The sequence below is a fragment of the Camelina sativa genome, chromosome 15, assembly GCF_030686135.1.
Source record: "Camelina sativa cultivar CO46 ecotype springtype chromosome 15, ASM3068613v1".
In the NCBI taxonomy this organism is placed as follows: Eukaryota; Viridiplantae; Streptophyta; class Magnoliopsida; order Brassicales; family Brassicaceae; genus Camelina; species Camelina sativa.
This window is the reverse complement of record NC_141894.1, coordinates 294231-319357: the sequence shown is the minus strand read 5'-3', so window position 1 is coordinate 319357 and position 25127 is coordinate 294231. Positions and strand designations below refer to the sequence as shown.

Sequence of the window (25127 nt, the reverse complement as noted above, 5' to 3'; positions counted from 1 at the left end):
ATTTTAAATAACTTTTTACAAATCACAAACTAATAACAGTGAACTTTAACAGAGTTTAACAAAATCTTGATCTAATAACAGCAGATTCTGCTTAACATTAAAGTCTTTAAACTCTATTCAAATCTCAAACCAATAACCCCACTTAACCTTTTACCAAAAAAATTATTGAGGATACAAAAAAAAAAAAGTTATTGAGACAACAAATAAAAGGGCCCAATGGATAATAAAGGCCCAATAGATATTTGTATACGGCCCAGAAGAATAAGGGAAATAATAATAAAATCTCTGTACCAATTTTAGCAAAAACGCAGACAAAAAGAGAGAAACATCGAACGAACCTTCTCAAGAGGAAGAAGGCAAACAAAATCCCTCTCTCTCTGCCTTATTCGAAAATTCTCTCTGCCCTTTTTGGCTGCTTCAAACTCCTTTCAATTTCTCTGTCTTCTTCGTTCCTTTTCGATTCTGTCTTCTTCTTCTTCTTCTCACCGCAAGTTCTTCTCTGGTCCAAGTCTATTACACCGGAGAATTTGGACTTTCGCCGGAATTTTCCTCTCTCTCTCTCTCTGTGTGTATTGGTTGCCGCCGAGGCGATGATCAAACTGCTTTCATCTCCCGATTCTGTTCTCGTTTAAGAGATCTGAGTATCTGATTTCATATACTACACTTGGTTTCTCGTGAAAAAAATCTAGATTGCAACAAAGTAGGTCTCCCTCATACAAAAAAAAAGGTTTCGCTGGGAATTTTGAGTTCCTACTCTCTTAATTATCTTCTGATTTCGTTAAATTCTAAGAGTAATGATTTAAATTTGATCTTTTGTTTTTGGGGCAGCAGCGATGAAGCGGATAAGAGATGATATATATGCCTCTGGGTCTCAATTTAAACGTCCTCTCGGCTCTTCTCGTGGCGAATTGTGAGTTTCTTCTTAGGTCACTTCTAATTCAATTCCTTAGCTTTGAGGTTTCTTTTAACAGAGGTTTTCAATTTTATGACTCATGTGATGTGATTAGGTTTTCTTCAATTTTTCAATTTTGCATGGAAACTGAAAGAATTTGTTAGGAACGAGTTATTGAATTTGAGTTATTTAATTGATTGATTAGAGATTATTTTTGGTGCAGATTTGGACAATCTCCGGTCCCTGGCCGTGGTGACACCGAAGAAGAAGGAGTAGGAGGGAGATTTGTTGGTGGGGAAATTACTAATCAGAAATTGACAACCAATGATGCCTTGTCTTACCTGAGGGAAGTAAAAGAGATGTTTCAAGATCAAAGGGAGAAGTATGACAGGTTCCTTGAGGTCATGAAAGATTTTAAGGCTCAAAGGTAATACTTTCTATTGACTTGAAATCTCAAGTGTTGAGGTTGTAGATTTTTTATAGGTGGTATCGGATTTATTTGTTCGTCATTGCATTTGCAGAACCGACACAGGTGGTGTCATTGCACGAGTTAAGGAATTGTTTAAGGGACATAACAATTTGATATATGGATTCAACACCTTTTTGCCAAAGGGATATGAAATAACGCTTATTGAGGAAGACGAACCTCTGCCAAAGAAGACTGTTGAATTCGAAGAAGCCATCAATTTTGTGAATAAAATTAAGGTCCTCTCGAAATTTTTGCTCTTTATCTTTCTCTTATTAAGTTCCCCTTACACCTAGTGTCTCAATGTACGAGTTTCTTTTTTGTCACTGCAGAAGCGATTCAAGCATGATGAACATGTCTATAAATCTTTCTTGGAAATCTTGAATATGTATCGAAAGGAGAACAAGGAAATTGGTGAGGTTTACAATGAGGTAATATACTTCATCTCTCCTGTAATGTATACTCCAAACTTTTTCGAACATTTTCTAACCTTCAATTATATGTGCTCTAGGTATCTATTCTCTTTGAGGGGCACTTGGATTTGCTTGAGGGGTTTACTAGGTTTTTGCCAGCGTCTTTGCCATCTCATTCAGCAGCGCAGCATAGCCGGAGTCTGGCCCAACGGTACAATGACCGAGGATCAGGCCCTCCTCTAATTCGTCAAATGCAAGTGGAAAAGGTATGGTATTTGTTTCATATGTTTTACTTGTTCTATTTGTTGTTAGGTATCTCAACTTTGTGCATACTACATCATTTTATCCCCAGGAACGTAGACGAGATAGGGTCTTTGCTTCCCGTGTTGATTATAGTGTTGATCGTTATGACCTTACGGATGATAAATCGATGGTGAAGATGCAAAGAGAGCAGCGGAAGCGTGTTGATAAGGAGCACAGGGCAAGGAGAGGCCGTGATTTTGACGATAGAGAAGCCGAGCAAGACAACCTACACCATTTTTCAGAGAAAAGGAAGTCGTCCAGAAGAGCTGAAGGTCTTGAAGCCTATTCTGGTGTTGCTTCACATTCTGAGAAAGATAATTTGAAAAGTAAGCTAACTCCTGTCAAGCATATGCTTATTTGCTTGGTCCCTTTTCTATTTTCCATGACACCTTAATTCTTTCTCTACAAGAGAGAATTTGTTATCCAATTTTGGCCGTCTGGTATTTTTATGGTGCAAAGAATCTGCTTCTGTTTTCTAAGATATTTTCTTTCTTTATGTTAGGCATGTACAACCAAGCATTTGTTTTCTGTGAGAAAGTCAAGGAGAGATTATGCAGTCAAGATGATTATCAGACATTCCTGAAGTTCCTTAATATGTTTAGCAATGGAATAGTCCAAAGGAAGGATCTGCAGACTTTGGTATGGCAATTTTTGATCAGGGGTTGATCTTGTGGTAACGCTCTGTCTATTGTGTTAAATTCCATTCATATTTTTTCAGGTTTCTGATCTTCTTGGGAAATTTCCTGATCTGATGGATGAGTTCAACCAGTTCTTCGAGCGGTGTGAGAGTATTGGTATTTAAATTACCTATTTTCTTTTTAAAATTTTGTCAGCAATCTTCTTCTTTCTTAGGCTCATTCTTTTTTGCAGATGGATTTCAGCACCTTGCTGGTGTTATGAGCAAAAGTATGCTGCTATTTTAAACTCCTTGGTTTTGAATAATATTGTCTCTTGCCTTCCCACTTTGTACTGACATTACTGGTACACATCCGGCAGAATCATTCAGCAGCGAAGAACAATTATCTAGGCCAATGAAGGTGGAAGAGAAAGACAGAGACCACAAGCCTGACCTCGAGGCTGTTAAGGAAACGGAGCAATACAAGGATGAGTACATGGGAAAATCTATTCAGGAGCTCGATCTCTCTGATTGCGAGTGTTGCACTCCTAGCTACCGGCTTCTGCCTGCGGATGTAATTAGAGCTTTTCCAACTTGCATTTTTAGCATGTTCATTGGATAATACTTACTATAATATTTAATTTGCAGTATCCGATACCAACTGCGAGTCAGAAATCGGAGCTAGGAGCTGAGGTTTTAAATGATCATTGGGTATCTGTCACCTCAGGAAGTGAAGATTATTCATTTAAGCACATGCGCAGAAACCAATATGAAGAGAGCTTATTCAAATGCGAAGATGATAGGTATATATATGACAATATACATTTTTTAGTTACAAGTAATTGGTCTTTTATGTTAATTACTGCTTATATCAGATTTGAGTTGGACATGTTACTGGAATCTGTGAGGTCTGCAGCCAGAAGTGCAGAAACTTTGTTGAATATCATCACAGAGAAGAAAATTAGTTTTTCTGGCTCCTTCAGGATCGAAGACCATTTCACGGGTCTGTATGCTTTTCTGGGGGTTATATCTTCTCTCTTCGCTTATTTTGGGGCCCTCGTATGTTTGGTTCTTAACTTTGCCATTTTCTTATTGACATATTTACAGCCCTAAATTTAAGGTGTATTGAGCGACTTTATGGCGACCATGGTCTTGACGTGATAGACTTATTACATAAGAATCCAGCCACTGCACTTCCTGTAGTCTTTACTCGTTTAAAGCAGAAACAAGATGAATGGAAGAAATGCCGTGAAGATTTTGATAAGGTCTGGGCAAACGTATATGCAAAAAACCATTACAAGTCACTTGATCACCGCAGCTTCTATTTCAAGCAACAAGATTCAAAGAACTTGAGTGCAAAATGTAAGTAGACTTATAGAATTCGAAATTTATATTCACTAGTTCCTTTATTCTGTTTTGTTGCTTACATTCATCTGGTAGTGCTACTCCTACCTCCTTTCCCTTTCTCACTGTTTTATGTTCTTATTCTTGTTTTGTGAACCAGCATTGGTGGCTGAAATTAAGGAGCTGAAAGAGAAGTCTCAGAATGAGGATGATGTTCTATTGTGTATTTCTGCTGGTTACAGACAACCCATAAATCCTAATCTTGAATACGAGTATTTCAACAGAGCTATTCATGAAGACCTGTACAAACTAGTCCAGTTTTCATGCGAGGAGTTATGTTCTACAAAAGAGCAGCTCAGTAAAGTTTTGAGGCTTTGGGAAAATTTCGTTGAGGCAGTTCTGGGTGTTCCCCCACGGGCCAAGGGCACAGATCTTGTTGAAGATGTTGTAATAAAACCCAAGAGTCTTGATGTGAATCACAGTACATCTATTAACGGGGAGGCTGCTTTGAGTTCTGTAGCAGACACAGCAAATTTGGCTTTCAGGAAACTAAAATCTACTGCCAGTGGAGATGAGAATGGTTCATCTGTGGCATCCAAACATGGTGGAATTGGTTTGTTAAGTAAGGATTTGACAAGGACAGAAAATCCTAGACATGCTGATACGGCCGACAGAGATGGTGCTACCTGTTCTGCTGTGAGACCCCAGATAGAACAAGAGACTGGAAATGGAGCCGAGGAGAGATTTGGAATGCCTATCCCGATGGATATTAGCGAAAAAGCAGTCACCTCGAGTGTATCAATCCCAAGTGTGGGAGAAAACAATCATGATGTTGTAGGAAAGGATAATTTGGCAGGTAGTTTTCATATGCAAACTAATTAAATAAAATTATGCTGCTTGTCTATTTGTGTTGATGTTTGTTACTTTACAATTCAGGTTCACATGAGATTGAAGCCAAACCAAGCAACACCCTCAGTGATGTACAGCATGAGGTAGACAGCATTGAAACTGTTCATTCGACTCAGGTACTACAATCAATTGCTTGTTGTAACATATTTATATTTACCTTAACCCACTATTGCCCAGAGGTTTCCATGGGTTAGGGATGTACTACCCATGGAGTATTACAGTACTACCTATGGGACCCATGGGTGGAATAAGTAAAAATGTGCTTTATTTTATATATTATACCTTTCTGGACTCTTCTGACCATGCTAAACGGTCCTTTCATTTTACAAGGGAGGTGATGTTGGTAATTCGATAGTTTTGGCAAATGGAATAAAGTCAGATTCTTCGAAAGGTATTGGGAATTCTGATGAACCCGAAGGTCCGTTCAGAATTGAGAAGGAGGAAGGGGAGTTGTCACCGAATGGTGATATCGAAGACAATTTTGGTGTTTACGAAGATCTTGGGGTGAAGTCTACATCCAAATTAGAGAATTCAGCACAAGCTGAACTAGAGGCAGATGCTGAAGTAGAGAATGAGGATGATGCTGATGATGATGATAGTGATAATGCTTCCGAGGGTGGTGAGGATGCATCTGGAACTGAATCTGGTGGCGACGAATGTTCACAGGACGAAAACAGAGAGGAGGAAGATGGTGAGCATGATGGTAAAGCTGAGAGTGAAGGGGAGGCGGAGGGAATGGATTCACATCTCCTTGAAGGAGACATTGAGTTGGTTCCGCAGTCAGAACGTGTTCTCTTGTCTGTCAGACCCCTTTCAAAGCATGTAGCAGCATTTTCACCCGATGAGAGGACTAAAGATTCCCGAGTTTTCTATGGGAATGACGACTTTTATGTTCTTTTTAGGCTTCACCAAGTGAGTGCATCGTTTAATATGATCTTTACCAAATTATTTACTGTAGTTTCTACTCTCTAGCAAAGATAAAGTGGTGCATTTTCAGATCCTGTACCAGAGAATTTTGTCTGCAAAAAGGAATTGCTCAGGCGGTGAACTGAAATCGAAAAATTCAAAGGATCCCAATTCCCTAGATCCTTATGCGAGGTACCTTCCTTTACAACTGTTTCAACAAGTCTATATAGATATACCAATACTTTTTTTTTCCCATCAAATGCTGATATGTATGGCGTACAGGTTTATGAAGGTTTTGTATGGTTTGCTTGATGGATCAGCTGAAAATGCGAAGTTTGAGGATGAGTGCAGAGCTATTATTGGGAATCAATCATATATGTTATTCACGTTAGACAAGCTGATATACAAATTGGTTAAGCAGGTAATTTACTGATACTAGTGGTTTAAGACTTATTATTTGCTTTTGAATTTATGTTACATACCCTGTGGTGTTCTAATATTATCCATCTGCAGCTTCAAGCTATTGTAGCTGATGAGATGGACAATAAGCTGCTTCAGCTGTATGAGTATGAGAAATCCCGGAAACCCGGAAGGGTTATCGACTCGGTGTATTATGAAAATGCCAGGGTTCTCCTGCACGAGGAAAATGTTTACCGGTTGGAATGTGTATGAACCTTGTGACTCTCTTATGTCTCCCGGTACTTCATACATCAATGTGGTCACTCGTGTTCAATTGGAACTTAATTGCTTTTTTTTTAATTCATATGCAGTCATCCTCGCCATCACGTTTATCTATCCAGCTTATGGATAGCATAATCGAGAAGCCAGAAGCTTATGCAGTTTCTGTGGATCCCACATTTGCAAGTTATATGCAAGCTGAGTTTCTTTCCACCTCATCAGTGAAAAAAGAGGAGGGACATAACATTGTGTTGAAAAGGTATCAATCTTATTTAATTACTCAAAATGTATTTTTGTCTTTCATCTGCTTCGTTAGACTTTTGCATAAACCTCTACGTTCATGAAAATACATTAAAATGGTAGATTCTATCTCGTTGACACGCTTGCAGGTTATATATAGGTTTGTTTTTCCTTTTTCTCGTCTACTGGGATGATACTTAATTATTTAAACCAAATCTGGCTGTGGCAGGAACCTGCGTCCATACACTGGCTTGGATGATCTTGCAGCACTCTGTAAAGCTATGGAAGGTGTCGAAGTAGTAAATGGCTTGGAGTGCAAGATGTCTTGCTCGTCTTACAAGGTGAAATATTTTTAGTTTAAAAATTATCAACCAATCCACTTAAAACCGATTTCTACCAGTTCATCTTTCTTTATGCAAAAGCTTCTCCCTACTCAATTTATATGCGCCTTTTGTAGATCTCATACGTCTTGGACACAGAGGATTTCTTCCACAGAAAGAAGAAGAAAAAGAGGACGGAACAGTTATTGCAACATAACAGAGATAGAGTAGAAAGGTTCCATAGGTTTCTCTCAGCTTCAAGATGACAACAACGAAGCTTCCGCGTTTCTTGTTTCTTTTACTCCAACAGCACACAAGTAAAAGGTAAAACCGACAAAAGTCACACAAGTCAAGTTGTCTGCAACTATTCCCAACTTTGGTCTTCAGATTTCTTACTATGCTGATTATATAAGATGAGATATAGAGAGATGCACAGAGTGGGCAACAAAACCATTAGAAGAACAATGGTGGTTTAGTGTTACTATGTGTATCGTGTATTGGTTTTAGGTTTCAAGTGTCAAGTCTGTTAGTGTTAAATGTAGTGTGTGTGTGTGTCTCGAGCAGATTGTTGTTGTAAATATGGGGAAGCACTGGTTAATATATTTAGATAGGCCCAAAAGAAAACGTATTCTTCATCTACTTCAAATTTCAAGATTAAGAAATCAATTAGAAATATTGGTGTTGATTCTTAATTTACTGAAAAAATGTTTTCTCTATTGTGTATATTTATTTTTTGTTAAAAGTAGAGATGTCTTTTAGGGCGTGCCGTATATATGTGTTCAATATTGACGTCGAGATAGTGACTGAGCTGTAACAAAACGATGACGTATGCGATCAACAAAATAGTTTTAGGAAAGTTAGTAAAACTATTAGACAAGTAGAGATAGTGATCAAGTACATCGTGTAATAGTTTTAGGAAAATTAGTAAAATGATTTGTGGAACTTTGAAAACAAATGCTTTTGAAAATACAAGTATTGTAAGCTCTCTCGGCAATCATCAAGTTTTTTCACTGCTCTGCAACAAAGTCTTGATAGCCACCTGACATCTGCATCTGCCGCTAACCTCACGGCATCAAAACATCCAGGCACCTTAGCTATTGGCGTTGTCTGTTTTTTCGAACATATGCTCGTTTTTAGCTGAGCTTCTGACGGTCGGAAAATCAAAGCTGAAACTACAAGCAATAGGAAGAACATCTCTTTGATTTGCTTTGGTTTCATTTTATGTTTTACAACAACAGATCAGATCTTAAGTTTGTTTATATATATACAGTATAAACTATAGAGAGTTTGTATTGTTTAGTAAAAACTACATATTTAATAACTGTTTGGCCAACTTATTTATGTTTTAGACATAATTAGTTTAACCGATATATTATTTTGAATGGTCTTATAACCGAAGTACGAGTATTAAATTTTTGATTTATTCTTGTTTTCTGATTAAAAAGTACATATTGCAAAAAAAAACAAAAAGCATTCGATGAGACATATATATGGTTGTTTGCGAATTTCTTACCAGAAATTTAACAGGAAATATGATTTATTTTATGAATATTGTAAAGAAACACACACAAATTATAAGATTGATGCAGGAGGGTACTTTCCAACACAAATGCTTTTGAAGATATTTGTATTTAAAGCTACTTTGCGAGGAAAGGCAACCAATAGGCAATCAGGAAGTATTTTCACAGCTCTGCAACAATCTCTTGATAGCCATCTGACGTCTGCCTCCGCTGCTAATCTCACCGCATCATAACATCCTGGTATGTTAACTATTGGCGACAACTGTTCTTTCGTACATATTTGGTTTGGATTTTGACGAGCTTCTGATGGTTGGAAAACCAATGTTGAGATTAGGGTTAACAAGAACAACGACATCACTCTGGTTTGTTTTAGTTTCATTTTCGATAATATATTACAAAGAAAAGAAGAAGAGGTTTTTGAGGTTTAGACTGTGGTGAGATATCTTTGTTTTCAGTAAATAAATAGAAAATAATTTGTATAGAGGGAACTTTTTTTCTTTCTTTTTATATATATTTGGTATATAGGAACAAATTTTGACTATAAGAAAATAATAGGAAGATTTCCTTATTTATTTTGTTTGACCCATGAGACCTCAATAAAATGAGACATTCAAAGAGACAAAGTTAGAAGATTATCTAGTAGAGTTGACTTACCTTATTATATGGTTAACAAATAACAAAAGAGAGAAAAATGATATTAAAAAAAAACTAATGACGTAGTAATACAAATGCTTATGAAGATATTATAGTATAGTAACTTAGTAAGCTTATGAGAACACTTCCTTGCAACAAATTCTTGATAGCCATCGGAAATCTGCCTCTACCACTAATTTCAACGCATTGAAACACTCCGGCACGTACGTTATCTATCGTTGTTGTTGAACATAGGTTCGAATACGGCTGGGCTTCCTATTGTATGAAAATCATTGTTGAAGTTAAGGCTAGCAAGAAAAACGTCACTTTGTTCTTTGTTTCATCTTCGACAGAAGTATTTTTTTCAATTTTACCCAAAAATATAGTGGTTTCGTGGGTTTTGGATTGTGTATAGAGATATTATTGTTTCCTATATAAATAGAAAAGAAGTATGATGTATAGGGAACGTTCTTATATATAAAAAGTTGACCGAAAAATTCGAAAAGTGTATTTATTTGTTTTTTGTACCTATTTACATATACTTGGGAAAATTTACAGTCAAGATTTTTTAAGTAATCATTTGTATCCATCTTTGATGTAAAACACTAAAATGGACGGATTAACACAAGGAATTTTAGTATATTTGCCGTTTTGAGTAAGCTTGAAATTAAACATTACTTATTTGGTGGATTTCTGCTAATCAAACAAGTGTCAACGTGGTTTTCTAGCGGAATATGCATGGCAAAAAAAAAAAACAAAATATATATATCATTTATCTCTTTATCATATCATTGAAAAAACACATGAGTCAAAAGTTCATAAACGATGCTTTGGAGGGTTCACGCCCTTACAAATTTCTTTGAAGACAGTAATTGGTAAAGCAAGATCATGATTAATGTTCAAGAAGCAAGTATCAGGTTGTGTTGCGTATACTGCTTTGCAACAGTCTTTATATAACCATCTATAATCTCTATACGCCGCTAATTTCAACGCATCGTAACATCCATCCTCTCTGTCTATCCTCGTCGTCGAACAATAAACAATCGGCGGAGCTGCTTTCGATGGTCGCACAGTAATGATCAATGCCAAGATTAAGGTTAACAAGTAAAATATTGCTTTGGTTTGTTTTAGCTCCATGTTTTTGAATCTTTTCAGATAAGAGTGTTGTTGGTTCAAACTGTGTGGAATTGAGATTTTTATTTTTGGGTGAATACATAAATAAAGAGTTTTGTAGTGTGTAATCTTGTAGAAAGAAGAAACTTTGACTATTCTTTTTTTCTTCTATATACATCAGAGGAAAGTTTGAGTATAAAATATAATAATTTGGCAAGTTCATATATATTTGTTTGACTAATATGCTAATGCATGCATATTCATATACATATAGTAATTTTCTTCTGCATTTATAGGAAAAAAATCATTCGCCAACAAGGAAAAATCATCTCCATTTTTTTTTTTTTTTTGTAAAATAAATCATCTCCAATTTGAATAATAAGAAATCATTCACTAGTATAACGAAATAAATAATTAACTTTTCAAAAATGCATACAAGATTTACATTTGGAGCCAGTATATTATAATATATGAAAAATGTATTTTAATGCGATATGACATTCATTTCCGAACTACTAAACAAACCTCAAGCAAATAGAATTCCAGTAAGTTGTTACTACAAAATCAGAGATAGAAGCAGTGATATACAACTATAACAAGAATGCACATGGTGGAATGGAACTGGAAGAAGAGGAAACTGAAAGAAGGGGTTGCTGACGGCGTTGGCGTTGGCGTTCTCGCCGTTGTTGTTCAGAAAGATCAGCATCCTCGGCAGGAGAATGAACGCAAAATTCGAGCTTTTTCAAGATTAAAACCAATCGCTTGCATAGTTAATTTGTGGCATAACGAACAAAAATCAGAACATGCTGACATTGAAAATTATAATGATACCAAACCAAACCAAATATGAGAGGGAATATTAAAAAGTTAAGGAGAGAATAGGAATTGGAATCCGGATGGGAACTGTCAACTAGACCAAAGTCGCTCGGTAAAAAATACATACAGGGGATGTGACTTTCTTTATTAACAGTAACAATACTTTGTTCCTTACTAATACTGTTTGTTTTCTTCCATTGATCTAAAGGCAAAAAAGACTAAAGCTATGTTCAATAGAGTTATGTGCTCTCTCTCTCTCTCTCATGTACCCCCAGACGAAACATCTACCTCAGTAATGTTATTTACTTCCGATCAAGCTCTGCATACCATCTCTTCCATGTCTCCGTGAAATGTCCAAGAAGACTAGTTATTTCTGTTTCAAACGACATTTATCAAAACCAAAACTCAGTTATGTTTTGAATTTCACATATGAACAGACCCCATGAATTTTGATCTCACAGAAGCCAAATGGAATCAAGAATGCAGGTTTATTATTATTAACATGCTTCTGTAACGATTTGAGTTTGGTTGTTACCTTTATTACAATACTGTGGTTTGTAGGTTGAAGCAAGGCTCTCGATCTCTTGTAACCTTCCCTTTCTTACATTTTCGTTCTTCTTAGATGCAGCTCCTGTTGGGAAGGATGGGCCAAACACATACTTACTTGCAGCTGGTTTCGATTCCTGCTCTGTGTTTTCATCGTCATGTTTCTTATATCCAATTTGCTTGCCGTTTGATGAACAGTCTGTTTTGTTTCTTTTTGCTCTCAAGTTTGTGATCTCTGTACCAAATACCCGTTTCTTCGGTTCATCGGAATTGAATAAGCTTGTTCCTGTCTCAGCTATGCTTTCTGAGCCCAACCACCTATATGCTGGTTTCTTAGTCTCTGGTATTTGAGTCTGTAGAAAAAGCATACAAAAAAAAAAGTAAAAGATGAAATATTGGAAATTTTTGTAAGTTCAAAGTTAATGTATGGTCTTAGGAATAAAGCTATCTTACCTTCTCAATTAAATTCATCGAGGAAAACACATTTGCAATGTCATAAAGTCGTCTAACTTTAGCTGTTAATCAGTTTCAGAAATTTGGTTGGTTAATGACTCTATGTATGTGATAATAGAGATCAGAAAAAGATCTAAAACAGAAACAAGAGATTTACTTCTCATATGGACTGGATCTTGAGAGTCGCTCAGCAAGGCTTTTGCAGCACTATCAAGTGTGATAAGATCATCCTGAAGAGAAGGCAGCAGACAGAAGTGTGAGTTGTTTATAAAAAGGGATTTGAATATTTTGTGTAAGAAGCCAAATGAGAGATAACAAATCAAATCAAATTATTCATTAACTTACATCAGAACAAAGAAACATCTTCACAAAGTTCTGCGAGAGAAGCCATAGAGATTTCTCCTTCTTTTGGTCTGCAAATGACACTAAATTTTTCATAAAGTTAGCTCCAAGAAAAAAATCTTAGCCTGGAAATTTTGATTTATCAAGTAGCACTTTTGTAACAGGGAGACTTTATTTGCAAATTATTCAGAATCAAGTTCAGGACTGAAATCCCAATAGTGATTAGCAAGTACAAGACATGCAGTTATATCTGCTAGAAAGAAGATGCATATTGATAATACTCGAGCATGACAAAGCAGTAGAAAAGAGAAGAATACCGATTTTAGAGGATGATGAGGTTTCTTGATCATCAGGTGTTAAGCTGAAAGAAGATTCTTCTCTTTCAACATCATCTAAAACCTGTTACAGAAAATCACGTTGGATCAGAACTAAAGAGACAAGATGAGCATGACATTCTTCTAAAGAACCACACAGGTAACATTCTTCTAAAGATGAGCATGAAGAAATCTTTGCCAAAAAAAAAAACAGCAAGAAAGAATATGAATATGTTCATATATAAAAACCTTGTCAGAGTTGTTGGAACTTGAGATACAAAGCTTCTCTCTCATTCCCTCTTCCTGTAAACAAAACAAGAAACCAAGACTAGTTTCAGAACCATTCTCGGGATTTATTCAAAAGAAGCAGAAATAGAGACCAAACAAGATTCAATTAAAATCAAGTACCTTGAGTTTATCTAGAGAGCGAGGAACCTCTCCAAAACCTTTCCAGGAATACATATTCTTCCCTTTTCTTGCAACAATCTGAGTGAGTATGTAAGACCACAAATTCGAATCAGCTAAAGGGTGAAATGAGCTAAGCTAAATTAACCCAGAAACAAAAAAAAAAAAAAAAAAAAACAAAATTCAACAGAAACAAACAAACCCCAATGCTCTCCAAAATATTGACGACATCATATATACGGCGGCGTTCAACTCCTGCAAAAATTATATGATTTTCTCTCCGTTATAAAACCCTAAATTATAATTCTTAGTCTTGGAAATCTAAAGAATACGCTTCTTAGATTTGAGCTTATATAAAAACTTGAATCACCTAATTTGCCAGCGGCGTGATCGAGACCAATCAGATCTGCATCGTCTCGGTTATACAGTCTCAGAAAACTGAATCATACACAAAAAAAACATCATCAATTACACACATAAAACAAAAAATCCAACCAAAATAAAAATAAATCTAAGGTGTGAATCTCGAGAAAGAGAGAGAGAGAGAGAGAGAGAGGGAGTAGTACTTGGAGACGAGAAGCCCAAGGGATTTCTCCTTGCGGCTATAAGTTTGCAGAGCGAGCGATTCCGCATCTTGAGAAACCATCGCATATGATGATGACATCTTCTCTTCTCTTGAGGAACAAAAAAAAAAAATAGAGACAGAGAGATGAAAAATTCTGGGTATATTTATTTTTATTTCTTTCCACAGAGCTCTTTAGCGTGACTTCGGAAAATAAATAAATAAAACCTTTTTGGGCAAAAGCGGGGGGAAGATTTTAGATTTTCGAATTATGAATCTAGGCGCTTCTTCAGTTCATCGCCTTTACTTTATTCTTTTATCTTTCACTGACGAAATTACCCTCGCTCCTCACGCTATAAACGCTGATGCCAAAGGGTCATTATGTCATTTTGTTCTTGTATAGTCGAAATCATCTTTGTTTTTAAGCGCCAGCGGCAAAAATTTCGCAAATCATTTTTTAATAATTTTTTTTTGATACAAAATCGCATTGGGTTATACGATTATACAAAGATACATTTCTTTTTGAAACCGTTAAGAGTCTGATAAAAATAGTACACATATTCATGAGAGATAACGTATAGAGAGAGAAACTGGTCTGGTCCCTAGAAAAATGTATACAGAAGAAACCCCCCCCCCCCCCCCCCCCCCCCCCACATTTTGATATTACCACCACCACAAAAGCAAAAGTTACAAACAATACACAACCCAATCAATCTATTATGGCTCAACGGAAGTCACTTCTTCCCACTCTCCATCAACAGCCTCTTTCCACACTGTTACGTTATTGTTCCCATACGAAACCGCCAACAAGTTACCCGTCAACGACCACGACACCCTCCACACTGTCGTCTCGAAATCTTTCAATACTTTGCCTTCCCATTGCTCCCCTTCTTTCCCTGTTGTCCATATGATCACTTTCCCATCTTCTGAACCACTTGCTATCGTTGATTTTGGGAGTCCTAGGTTCGGTGCCCATGCCACGTCACGCACCCAATCTGTGTGTTTGCTAAGAGCAGGGAAACAGTCCATTTTCCATGACCCGTTTGAGAATTTCCACACTTTCACGGTGCTGTCACACCCACCTGATGCTAGTTTGTAAACCGGCTCGAGCATACCTGAGCTAACGAGTGCGCCTGGTTCTGTGGCTGGTGCCCATGAGACTGAAGTGACTCCAACCGGGTGTGCTTGGTCTATCTTTGTTGTGTCCCAACCGCCATCAGCTCTAGCTGAGAAAACGGATATGTTTCCATCGGATGCTCCACAAGCTAAGGAGAGTCCAAGATCATGAGGAGCCCAAGCGATAGAGTTGACTGATACTTTGTGGTCAGTGAAGACATGAGCTTGTGTCCATTGGTTCTGGTCACCTTCTTTCCATAGTATGATTTGCCCATCGTAGGAACATGAAGCGAGGAGCGAACCAAACTTTGGATGAGCCCAAGCGACTTGCCAGACAGGACCACGGTGACCGGTTAAGGTAGCAAGAGGATGTGATCCACTGCTGTTGTTTACTCCGGTAATCTTGATAGTGCAGTCAGATGAGGCAGTAGCCACTCGTTTTCCATAGTAATCCATGACCACATCATGGACAGTGTCGTTATGACCAGTTTCAATCTTCTGGGGAGGCATATTTCCTGAATGCTTTCACTGTTTCCGTATGGACAAAAACAACCAACAACATGGTAAGGTTCACTAAAACATCTTAAACTATGATTCGAATTTTATAAAAAGAGAAAGACAACGGGTTCATTACACAGCTTTGAGCCACTAACCAACCAGAGTACAACAGGAGAAGGACCTATAAATTTCAATTAGGAGACGATAGAAACGAAACTATGCAATGCAATCCATCAACCATGAGTATGTTTGATTGATTACTAAGCAGAACAACTAGCAAATTATCACAACCAAGACATGTAAGCACATGGATGATATATATGTGAACAATCAAAAAAGGAGACAGAGCAAAAACGCATGATTCGATCTATACTCAGACAGACTTCAATTATAAGCGTTTATTCAACAAAATCACTATAGACCACTCAACATCACAGCGCTTAGATCGTAACATAAGTAGTTCTGAAAAGCATCGCAGGAGCCCCAAGTAAAAAAAAATTGACAAGATCAAAAAGAGAATTCGAAATCGTAGATCCTCCTAATAATTGTTAACTTTTTCCCCCACAGATGTACAATTCCATTCATATGAACTGAGCTAGGAACCCAGAAAAAAACAACGGAGAAGAAGGAGATACGAACCTGGTGGTAACGGAGTTATCTTCTTCCTTTGAAGTCTACAAAACCCAGATCTGCTACTGCTGGAGAGCGAGCGAGCGAGAGAGAGAGAGAAACCGAAAGAGGGGCGAGCTTGTGTTGTGTTGTGTCTTCCTTATTACCGATTCTACCCCTGCTTCTGGGAATGACAACAGTGCCCCTACTTACTTATCAACAATTTACTTAATTGACCTTGAAAGCCTGTTAATTGGTCGATGAAGAGATTAGTGAGAGAATACAGTAATTATGGGCCATCGTATATATGGTATTGGGCCTTCAATTTGATTCATGGAGAAAACAGCATAATTAAGCTTCCTCTGGGGAGAAACACAATTCATACCAAACATATCGATAGATTAGAGATGGTAAGCGGTGCGTATGTCGACATTGATCATTTGCTAAAAAGACCAAGAAAGGTGATGATGTTTTGAAAAATGTTTTAAATAACTTTATCTGGAGACTGGAGTTGTATAGAAAGGTAGCACAAGTTTAAAATGTCAGATTTAAACCAAACATTAACTTATAATACTAATATAAGAGTCAAAATGATATTGTAGAAAAAAAGATAACAAAAGTATAACTTTTTAAAAAGTAATATTTTGGTCATTTTAAATACTTACTTGGAGCCTATAATTTATGTCGTGTAGAAAGGCACCATAACATTAATTAGTACTCTAATCTTCAAATGTTCGTGAATAACTAAGCATTAACATATTTTATGTCAATAATATATCATAGTTAATTAATCCTTTTAGCACCAGATCAACACACAGATAGATTGGGTAAGTGTTTTATCACATGACTAATATATTAAACAAATGCAACTTTGTAAGTATTCATATGTAGGTGTCGAACAAACATGTGTTCGTTAGTTGCGAGTTTACGTACCACGTATAGATAAGGATCAGGCACGAGAAAGATTACGTTGTTATGTATTCAGGAACTTTACTGGCTTTCAATTTCGTAATTAATTAAGATCTTAATAAATAAACATATATATATATATATGTGTGTATATATATACCTTACATTTTCATTTTTCAATATACATATATAATATAATGCATTATGCTAGTTGGCATATGTAAAATTTTAACAAAATGTTCAGAAAACGTAATAAATCGATCGAGAGTTTTTTTGTTTGTGTGTAAACAATCGATCAAGAGTTGGTTGCATGAGATTACAAATAACAAATAATTTGATGCAAAATTTAACGAAAACAAAAACTACGTGCAGAGGTGTCGCTATCTTATTTCGTTGATGATATGAAAGGAAAAACATTCATGGATTGATGTTTTTTTTTGTAGCTGCGAATATTTGCATTATTCTATCGTCATTGGCAACTTACAAACTTCGCTTAGAAAAGTTTCATAAATGAAAATGAAATAATATTTTTTTCCCCATGTAGAAGACACTAGACAGTGTTATCTGTTCCTTTTCTCCTTTGTAGACCAAAATGATTTCCATCTCACTAAACCACCATAGCGTGGGGTACACAGGACACTACATATATAGTGCATGCAGGTATAGTCTAAATTATTTGTTGACCCAAATTTTTTTTTTTTAAGAAATAGAAAAATAAATGTTACTTGTGTTATATGCAAATTTCATCTCTATACAAATATACTATCATGTCAGTGACGTTACTTCAGTATGTTATATAACAACATGGCCGGTATATTATAGAAAGCTAATTAATGTAATCATATGATTTTATTTTGTTTGAGAAATAGATGATCTTCTATCTACTAAGTTACTAAGAATTATACAGTATGTTACTATTTTATGGACAGAATATGTGTAATATTTGTTTATCTAAAAAATGTCTACAATATTTTCGTTACCAGGGAAAAACTCTATATATATATTTGTCAACGACTACATCATAAATTCATAATGTTTTCTGGTACAGTAGTAGGTAATCATGTTGTCTACAAACTACTAGTGATGAATATTTTCTCATGAACATTCGAATGTTTATATTCATATATTTATTTACTTTACACACGAGTGTATGTTTAATAGCTCCTGCAAGTCACGTGTTAAGCAAACGAAAGCACGTGTTATTCTCAGGTTCTTTAACGTACAGTGCAACCTTTAGTTCTCAGTATTATTTTCATACTTTATTTAACATGTCATTCAACGTATAAGAATAGATACTGTTAGTAATTTTATAACAGTGTTCTATCTAAATAATTAAAACCAAACCAGAAACAATCAACTATTTTATGAATTCAATATACATATATAAGTATATGTAACTTATAAATTCAATAATTCATTCTTATCTCATGCACTTTCTATTTGTGGTCAGCGTTGTTCGAGTTGGACCACGTAAAAAAAATATTTAATATTTTAAATTATCAATTAATATATCAAAAGAACGTTAAGGAATTGCATGGTAATAAGGCGCTGATTTTTTTTTTTTGTTAAAGCATCGGTAAGGAAATGACGTAATTAAGTACATTCTCATAAAAAAAAAAAAAATTTGACGTAAGTATATCCACGTGGAAAAGGAGGTGAACCACGTGGCAATATACATCAGAGTCAGAGTCTCAGAGAGAGAGAGAGGAGTTTGGTTGCACGGAAGCTGTTCTTTATTTTTAAAAAAGATTTGGTGCAAGTCGACGTTGGGACACTCACGTACACTAGCTACACCACTTTCCCACCAAAGCCAAAAAAAAACCTAAAGTTGATTTTATCATCCTTTTTAATTTGCTTTATTTTTTTCCAAACCATTAGAAATTTATAATGGTTTTCATTTTTAATTATTGCGACTTGCGATTGTTATTTCTTCAAATCTATAATCCACACGATTGCCATAGTTTATTATTCTACTACGAAATATCGTGTATAGATATAGTGGTTGATGGGAATTTCATCTTAGGTATTATTAATTTGTAAGTCTCTTTGTGATTATAAACTTAAGTTCTCTTTATAGAGTAATAGCTACTTTCATAAGCAAGAAAATCAGAAATTCGTATATATCAAAATTTTGCTCTCTTTTAAGTTTTCAAAATTTTGCTCACTTTATAGTTTTCTTACGTTCCCATTAATTGTAAGAGTTTTATTTGTTTTCTTTGTATTATCATTCTTCGTGTCTAGTAACAGAGATCTAATCTAACAAATATAAATATAAACAAAAGATATTGCAAACAATCGAGGTATGACGGAAAAAAGAAAACGAGTCCCTGGTTTGCCAACTCGTTGGATATCGAGGACGGAAGACCAAACTAAAGCAATTCGATAGGTGGACAAATATATTTGCATCAGTTATTCGAAGCATGGCTCATTGGAGAGCACGTCTAGGTAACACTTTTGCTCTTAACAATTTGATCTCATTCCTCTCTTAAAACCCACCCTATCTCTATGAATGGAACTATATATATATCAACGTTAATTCATAGGTTTGTATATATATGCGTTTCTTTACTAATTTAAAAAAGAAAGTCTCAAGTATACTACTTACACATACATACGTGACAGAAATGTTTCAAATATCATTTTCTTTTCTTCTTTTTTTCCAACAAAAACAAATTGATTTTATTTAATTAAAAAAAGAAAAAGACATATTATCCCACAAAGGCGGTCAATGAAGCCGAAAAGTTGTTAAAGGATAATACACTAGCACACTTTTTAATCTTTGTTTTTCAGGAACACTTTTTAATTTAAGAATTACGGTATCTAAGAAATCGTCAAGTAATTCAAGTAATTAAACGTTCTACAATCAATTTCACAACTATAGAACATATCTCTTTAACTAGTATATAATTCCGTACTTAGATAGCCACACCAGTTATCTGCATCCGTTGTTTTATACGACGCTTGGCACATTATAGAGCACACGTGTTCTGTTCATGTATTCGCCTATTCACAAAACGCGCCACATGATACCTACATGACGACATAAATTACTTGTATTGTTTGTAACTTCTTCGGGGGATACCTAATTTGAAACTTAACTTTGTTCGGATTTATATAGGAAGCAATTTGAAGAAAACTTATCTAGAATAGAAATTCAAATTATGAAAAAATCATTTTCCACTAACTTATGTTTCATGTATTTTTTTTGGTAATCTTATTAATGTGATCATGTGCTCTCACCTCAATATTAATTGCCATTAAAATGGATTACTCCCTATCATTTAATTTATACTTTAGACTTTTTCTAATTTTTGATTTGGAATTCTAACAAACCCCCCCCCCCCCAAAAAAAACATCTTAAATACTAATACGAATTGAATTCACATATTGTGAAGAAAAAAAATCAAACAAGTATATTAAGAAAATACATGCATACATATATATATATATAATGATATAGAAAAAGAAATCAATATACGCCAAAAATAAACGAAAAAGATAAACTTTAATTATTGTTATATATATATATTCAATATAGCTAGCTGATAGAAAAAGAAAAGCTAATGGATGGTCCATTTTAGTGATTATACACTGCATGCAGTTGCATTATTTCGACGTATTTGTAACATTTGATTTTATTTTGTAAAATCGATCAACCGGCCTCTTTTTTCTAGACTTTTTAGTGTTTGATTATAAATAGAACAAATCAGCAAACTTATAATTTTCTAGACTTTTTTTTCTTCTCTTTTTCCTTTTTACTACTTTCCAAAGACGGTCTGGGTTTTCTTAGAACATAGAAGGGAATTTATTGTATATATGTTTTCACATACAAATTAGTTTCTTTCAAAGAGTATAACGAGTATATAAATGAAAATTTTCAGAAATTGGAATATTTTTTGGATTGTATTTGGTGTTATGATTATATACTGGCTACAGTTTATATGAAGTAAAATTAAATTTCTGGTGTTAACAAAAAAAAAAAAAGTTAGCGTAACGGTATATTGAAAAGGAACCTGGTTGCAGTATGGCCAAAAAAAAAAGGAAGAAATATTTATTACTCTTAGCTATACACAATTACACACATCCACCTATCTACACATACAAAAAAAGGGAAGAACTATTTAATATTATGTATAAGATATAGGATTTCCAAATATAGAAATTACTATCTGCCATTAATGGAAGTTCCCAAATACCCCAAAGCTAATGATATTTGTTTTCTTTTTACTCGTATGATTTCAAGTCTTTATAAATACGAAAATCAATCTCACAAATCATCAACAATCACCTTAATAAATCTCCACTCTCTTCTTACATGTACAACAACAAAATAACCAAACATCTTTTCTCCCCTTCTCTCTCTCTCTCTACACACTACCCACACAGACAATAAACACATAAAGACAGTCAGTCTCTAATGGATTTAGAACAGAAGACAAGAGGACTTAGCAAGTCATGTGCTCTTCTCATAGGTAAATGATTTTCTCCTTTCCTTTTTTGTTTGTTTGTTTCAACTTTCAAAGATTCAAACTTCACTCATGAAACTAAAGCTTGAACTTTCTTTTCTTTCTTATAAACCTTTTGTTGTGAATAGTGATTGCGGGAATGGAGAGATATGCATTCAAAGGAGTTGCATCAAACTTAGTGACATATTTAACAGATGTAGTGAAGATGAGTAATTCAAGAGCAGCTAAAACAGTTAACACTTGGGCTGGTTTCACTTCTATGTTGCCTCTCTTCTCTGCTCCTTTGGCTGATACTTATTGGGACAGATTCTTCACTATCCTCGCTTCTTCTTCTGTCTACTTTGTGGTAAGTATCAAGGCATGTTAACTAAAGTGCTAAAACACTCGGTTCCACTGTTAGAAAAAACGGTCAGGCGGTGAGGTAGAGCTTATTTAGTTATGAGGTCACTAAAGTGTTATTGTTTAAATATCAATCTGATTCTCTACGTAATTGGTTAATAAAGGAATTTGACTATATTTTGATCTTCTCATAGATGTCTCTATGTGTATTAACTTGCGCAAGAAAATATGGTTTAGAGGATCTAAGGAAGTTATACATTAGGTGTTAGGTCATTGTCCAAATTAAGAAATCGATCAAGTAGACTATCTTAATGAGTTTTTAGAAATTAGATATTGGGTCATCATCGAATTAGAGTTTTCTTTTACCACTAATGGTGTTTATACATGTCTCCCTTTTAAAGTTGGGTTGATGATAATGGAGTTTTAATTATAATGTTGATATAGTGCACATAATGGGTCTCATCGGATCTTATTGGCGAAAAAGCTAGCTCAGTGGAAATTCGAATTTTTCCTTTGTTATATATTTCGAAGTTTTTTTTAAATCTAATTAATGTTTTTGCTTTCAAAGGGGCTAGTGGGATTGACATGGACAGCATTTGCTGGGTCACGTTCAGCTACTAAGACGATCTCTACGTGTTTTCTCTACTCTTCACTATGTCTTGTCTCAATCGGTTTAGGCGTCTTAAACCCTTCTCTTCAAGCCTTTGGTGCAGACCAGCTTGACCACGACCTTGATAAGAATTCCGAGCTTTACTCGGGTGATCAAAAGGAGGCTAAAGCTACCCGAAAGACTCAGTTTTTCCAATGGTGGTACTTTGGCGTCTGCACCGGAAGCCTTATGGGTGTCACAGTCATGGCTTATATTCAAGACACTTTTGGTTGGGTTCTCGGTTTTGCTATTCCCGGTATCGCAATGTTCCTACTGATCTTGTTGTTCTTGTCGGGTTGCGGAATCTATGTTTATTCTTCGGGTGATGGTCTGAAGATGAAAAAAACTACTACACCTTTTGAGAAGATCCTTAAATTCGTTCAAGGGAGAGTAGTGAAGACGAAGAAACACATATATACACTTGCAGATGAGAAAGATCTGGATGCCATGGAGCTTGAGTAAGTCCCAAAAAACCACGATATGTTATGAAATTAATTAGTCTTTTACGTTTTGTTACCTACTTAATGATGACGGGTTCTTGTTTATGTAGGCTACAAGAGAGGCCTCTCTGTAACTGTGATGACAGCACTGAGACCGAAGACGTTGAGGCTGCTTCAACGACCACCAAAGGATTGGGAGAAGAGGAGAGCTTGAAAACGGTTTTCTCTGGGATTGATAATGTGAAGTTAGTGATTCGCCTTTTGCCCATATGGACGATGCTTCTCATGTTTGCGGTCATCTTTCAGCTGCCAGCAACTTTTTTCACCAAACAAGGTATGACTATGAAGCGAAACATTGGGACCAACTTCAGAATCCCACCTGCAACCCTCCAAAGCACGATCACGTTATCCATCATCCTTCTTATGCCACTATACGATAAGATTTTGATACCTATTACCAAGAGAATCAAGAAAAACGGTAAAGGCATCTCTGTGATGGAGAGAATGGGAGTCGGAATGTTTCTATCCATCATCGCCATTGTTATTGCGGCAATAGTCGAAAGGAAAAGACTAGACATAAGCCAAAAGATGAAGACTTTACCTGATTATGATCCAGAAACCGTCCCACTGAGCATCTTCTGGCTACTCCCTCAGTATATACTCTTGGGAATCTCGGATATTTTCACAGTCGTTGGTATGCAAGAGTTTTTCTACAGCGAGGTTCCTGTTAGAATGAGAACAATGGGATTTGCACTCTACACAAGCGTTTTTGGTGTTGGAAGCTTTGTGAGCGCCGCGCTGATCTCAGTGGTCGAGGCTTACTCGAGCTCAACAGGCGACTGCCAAAACTGGTTTGCAGATGATATGTCGAAAGCTCGGCTTGACAATTACTACTGGCTACTTGCTCTTACAAGTACAATAAGCTTTGTGGTCTACATAGTTCTATGCAAGTTTTTCAAGAGTAGCAGTGATCAAGGCGATGAAAAAAAAGAATCCCCTAAATGAAAAGAAGACCAACTTCGATTCCTTTGACACAGTCAGACTTAGATAAACTGTTTGCCACAAGATTCCACGATAGATTACACTGTAGTATAGTAGGTTTAGAACTAACTAGCGAACCATGAAGAAAAGGAAGAACACTGTTCTCTACTATCAAATGCAAATGATTCAACATTATTAGTATCTCGTGTGTTTGATTACATATCATCTTTAATCCTCCCATTGACCAACAACATTTCTAAAATAGACAGAACACTAAACCAGAAAAAAAGAAAAAGTCTGAAACTTTGATTTGTATTGTATCTACCTTCAGTCATGTGAGCTGATTCCATTGAGAACAGCTTCTTTAGTAACGTGTCCCTCTTCTCGAATCTCGTCTTCTTCATCAGAATCGAGAGTGAAAGTACTTAAATTCTCCATCTCAGCTCCAAGAGGTTTATATTTCGAGTGATCTTCACGGAGATAACCTTTCTTGTTAGCAACAACAGAGAACAATGCAGTAGCCAAAACCACCATCAAAGCCAAGTGACAGTTAAACTGAAGAGTTGCTATAGCTTTGGCTCGATGATAATCACCGTGTCCTTCGCATTTGATCGTGAAATTGCCTCTGCTCTTCCCGTGAAACGAACAGTTATTAGAAATCAAACCGGTGAAAAACGATATACCCATTTGCAGAAACCAAGTTCCTTGCAGAATCAGACCGATCCCACGACCTAATCTAGCGAAACGATGCGTTTTGGAGTCAGATTTGAGCTCAAAAACCGTGGAGAAGACGCAGATCGCAATGGGTACGAGCATGAGATCGTAATAACGATTCTCAATTCCAGAAACATCTTTCTTTTGCAGGTAGAACATCAAGAACTCCTCGACGAAGCCGAAGAGAAGCAACAGAGTCGTAATCGAAGACGGTAGAGAAACAAAGACTGCGTTTTTGGAGTTGTTGACCAGATATGTTAGTATGGCGTATACTAGGAATAGTACTGCCACAGCTAGGATCTGTAACTGGATCATTGACCCGACCCGATCGTGGGATCCGATTGAGCTGAAGAAGGTGAATATCGAGTTGGCTATAAACAGAGACGAAAGCAAAGCTACTGGGATCGAAGATGATGATCCAACAGATTTTGGCGGCGAACCACTGATCTGAGCCATCGATGGATCAGTAGATGGATTCGGATCCACGTTTGATGAGTCGAGTGACTCCCAAGCTCCGATTACTGCAAATCCACCGCCGGCGACGGCGTAACTCAATATTCCCATCACTTCCAATTCTCAGAATCCCACAATCTTCCAATTCCAAAGATCTCGAGG

General features: G+C 36.0%; 7 protein-coding genes across 11 annotated transcripts; 2 read left to right on the top strand and 5 right to left on the bottom strand.

Moving 5' to 3' along the window:
- Positions 1-253: 253 nt before the first annotated feature.
- LOC104744227 (paired amphipathic helix protein Sin3-like 1) lies at positions 254-7760 on the top strand. 4 transcript variants are annotated; one of them, XM_087487524.1, is made up of 23 exons: positions 254-700; positions 829-910; positions 1116-1319; positions 1414-1597; positions 1691-1789; positions 1870-2037; positions 2124-2400; positions 2577-2713; positions 2793-2868; positions 2945-2980; positions 3071-3264; positions 3339-3493; positions 3566-3693; positions 3798-4052; positions 4195-4890; positions 4971-5059; positions 5274-5855; positions 5941-6041; positions 6132-6270; positions 6363-6515; positions 6620-6786; positions 6997-7108; positions 7225-7760. In XM_087487524.1, exons 2-23 carry the CDS (start codon positions 834-836, stop codon positions 7351-7353), a joined length of 4158 nt encoding a protein of 1385 aa, XP_087343650.1. In that variant the 5' UTR covers positions 254-700; positions 829-833; the 3' UTR covers positions 7354-7760. The 4 variants fall into 4 exon arrangements, with proteins under 4 accessions (XP_087343650.1, XP_087343647.1, XP_087343648.1 ...); XM_087487521.1 differs by having other exon boundaries at positions 288-727; positions 832-910; XM_087487522.1 differs by having other exon boundaries at positions 302-700; positions 832-910.
- A 248-nt stretch (positions 7761-8008) lies between these two features.
- LOC104744226 (uncharacterized) lies at positions 8009-8414 on the bottom strand. Its single transcript, XM_087489119.1, has one exon. The coding sequence runs from the start codon at positions 8303-8305 to the stop codon at positions 8009-8011; it is 297 nt and encodes a 98-aa protein (XP_087345245.1). The 5' UTR covers positions 8306-8414.
- A 192-nt stretch (positions 8415-8606) lies between these two features.
- Positions 8607-9055, bottom strand: LOC104744224 (uncharacterized). Its single transcript, XM_010465236.3, has one exon. It carries the CDS (start codon positions 8984-8986, stop codon positions 8660-8662), a length of 327 nt encoding a protein of 108 aa, XP_010463538.1. The 5' UTR covers positions 8987-9055; the 3' UTR covers positions 8607-8659.
- A 2157-nt stretch (positions 9056-11212) lies between these two features.
- On the bottom strand, positions 11213-14070 carry LOC104744223 (E2F transcription factor-like E2FF). Of its 2 annotated transcripts, none has more exons than XM_010465234.3 (11): positions 13796-14070; positions 13600-13667; positions 13432-13484; positions 13233-13310; positions 13074-13127; positions 12828-12909; positions 12514-12593; positions 12326-12398; positions 12169-12230; positions 11705-12068; positions 11213-11542 (listed from the first exon to the last, which is right to left on the bottom strand). In XM_010465234.3, the coding sequence occupies exons 1-11, from the start codon at positions 13891-13893 to the stop codon at positions 11472-11474; spliced, it is 1083 nt and encodes a 360-aa protein (XP_010463536.1). In that variant the 5' UTR covers positions 13894-14070; the 3' UTR covers positions 11213-11471. The 2 variants fall into 2 exon arrangements, with proteins under 2 accessions (XP_010463536.1, XP_010463537.1); XM_010465235.3 differs by having other exon boundaries at positions 12514-12581.
- Positions 14071-14291: 221 nt separating this feature from the next.
- On the bottom strand, positions 14292-16207 carry LOC104744221 (protein transport protein SEC13 homolog A). Its single transcript, XM_010465232.2, has 2 exons — positions 16045-16207; positions 14292-15435 (listed from the first exon to the last, which is right to left on the bottom strand). The coding sequence occupies exon 2, from the start codon at positions 15415-15417 to the stop codon at positions 14509-14511; it is 909 nt and encodes a 302-aa protein (XP_010463534.1). The 5' UTR covers positions 15418-15435; positions 16045-16207; the 3' UTR covers positions 14292-14508.
- Positions 16208-20991: 4784 nt separating this feature from the next.
- Positions 20992-23999, top strand: LOC104744219 (protein NRT1/ PTR FAMILY 5.9). The gene is made up of 4 exons (XM_010465230.3): positions 20992-21395; positions 21518-21735; positions 22297-22835; positions 22928-23999. The coding sequence occupies exons 1-4, from the start codon at positions 21341-21343 to the stop codon at positions 23820-23822; spliced, it is 1707 nt and encodes a 568-aa protein (XP_010463532.1). The 5' UTR covers positions 20992-21340; the 3' UTR covers positions 23823-23999.
- On the bottom strand, positions 23965-25076 carry LOC104744220 (uncharacterized). Its single transcript, XM_010465231.3, has one exon. The coding sequence runs from the start codon at positions 25074-25076 to the stop codon at positions 24126-24128; it is 951 nt and encodes a 316-aa protein (XP_010463533.1). The 3' UTR covers positions 23965-24125.
- Positions 25077-25127: the final 51 nt, after the last annotated feature.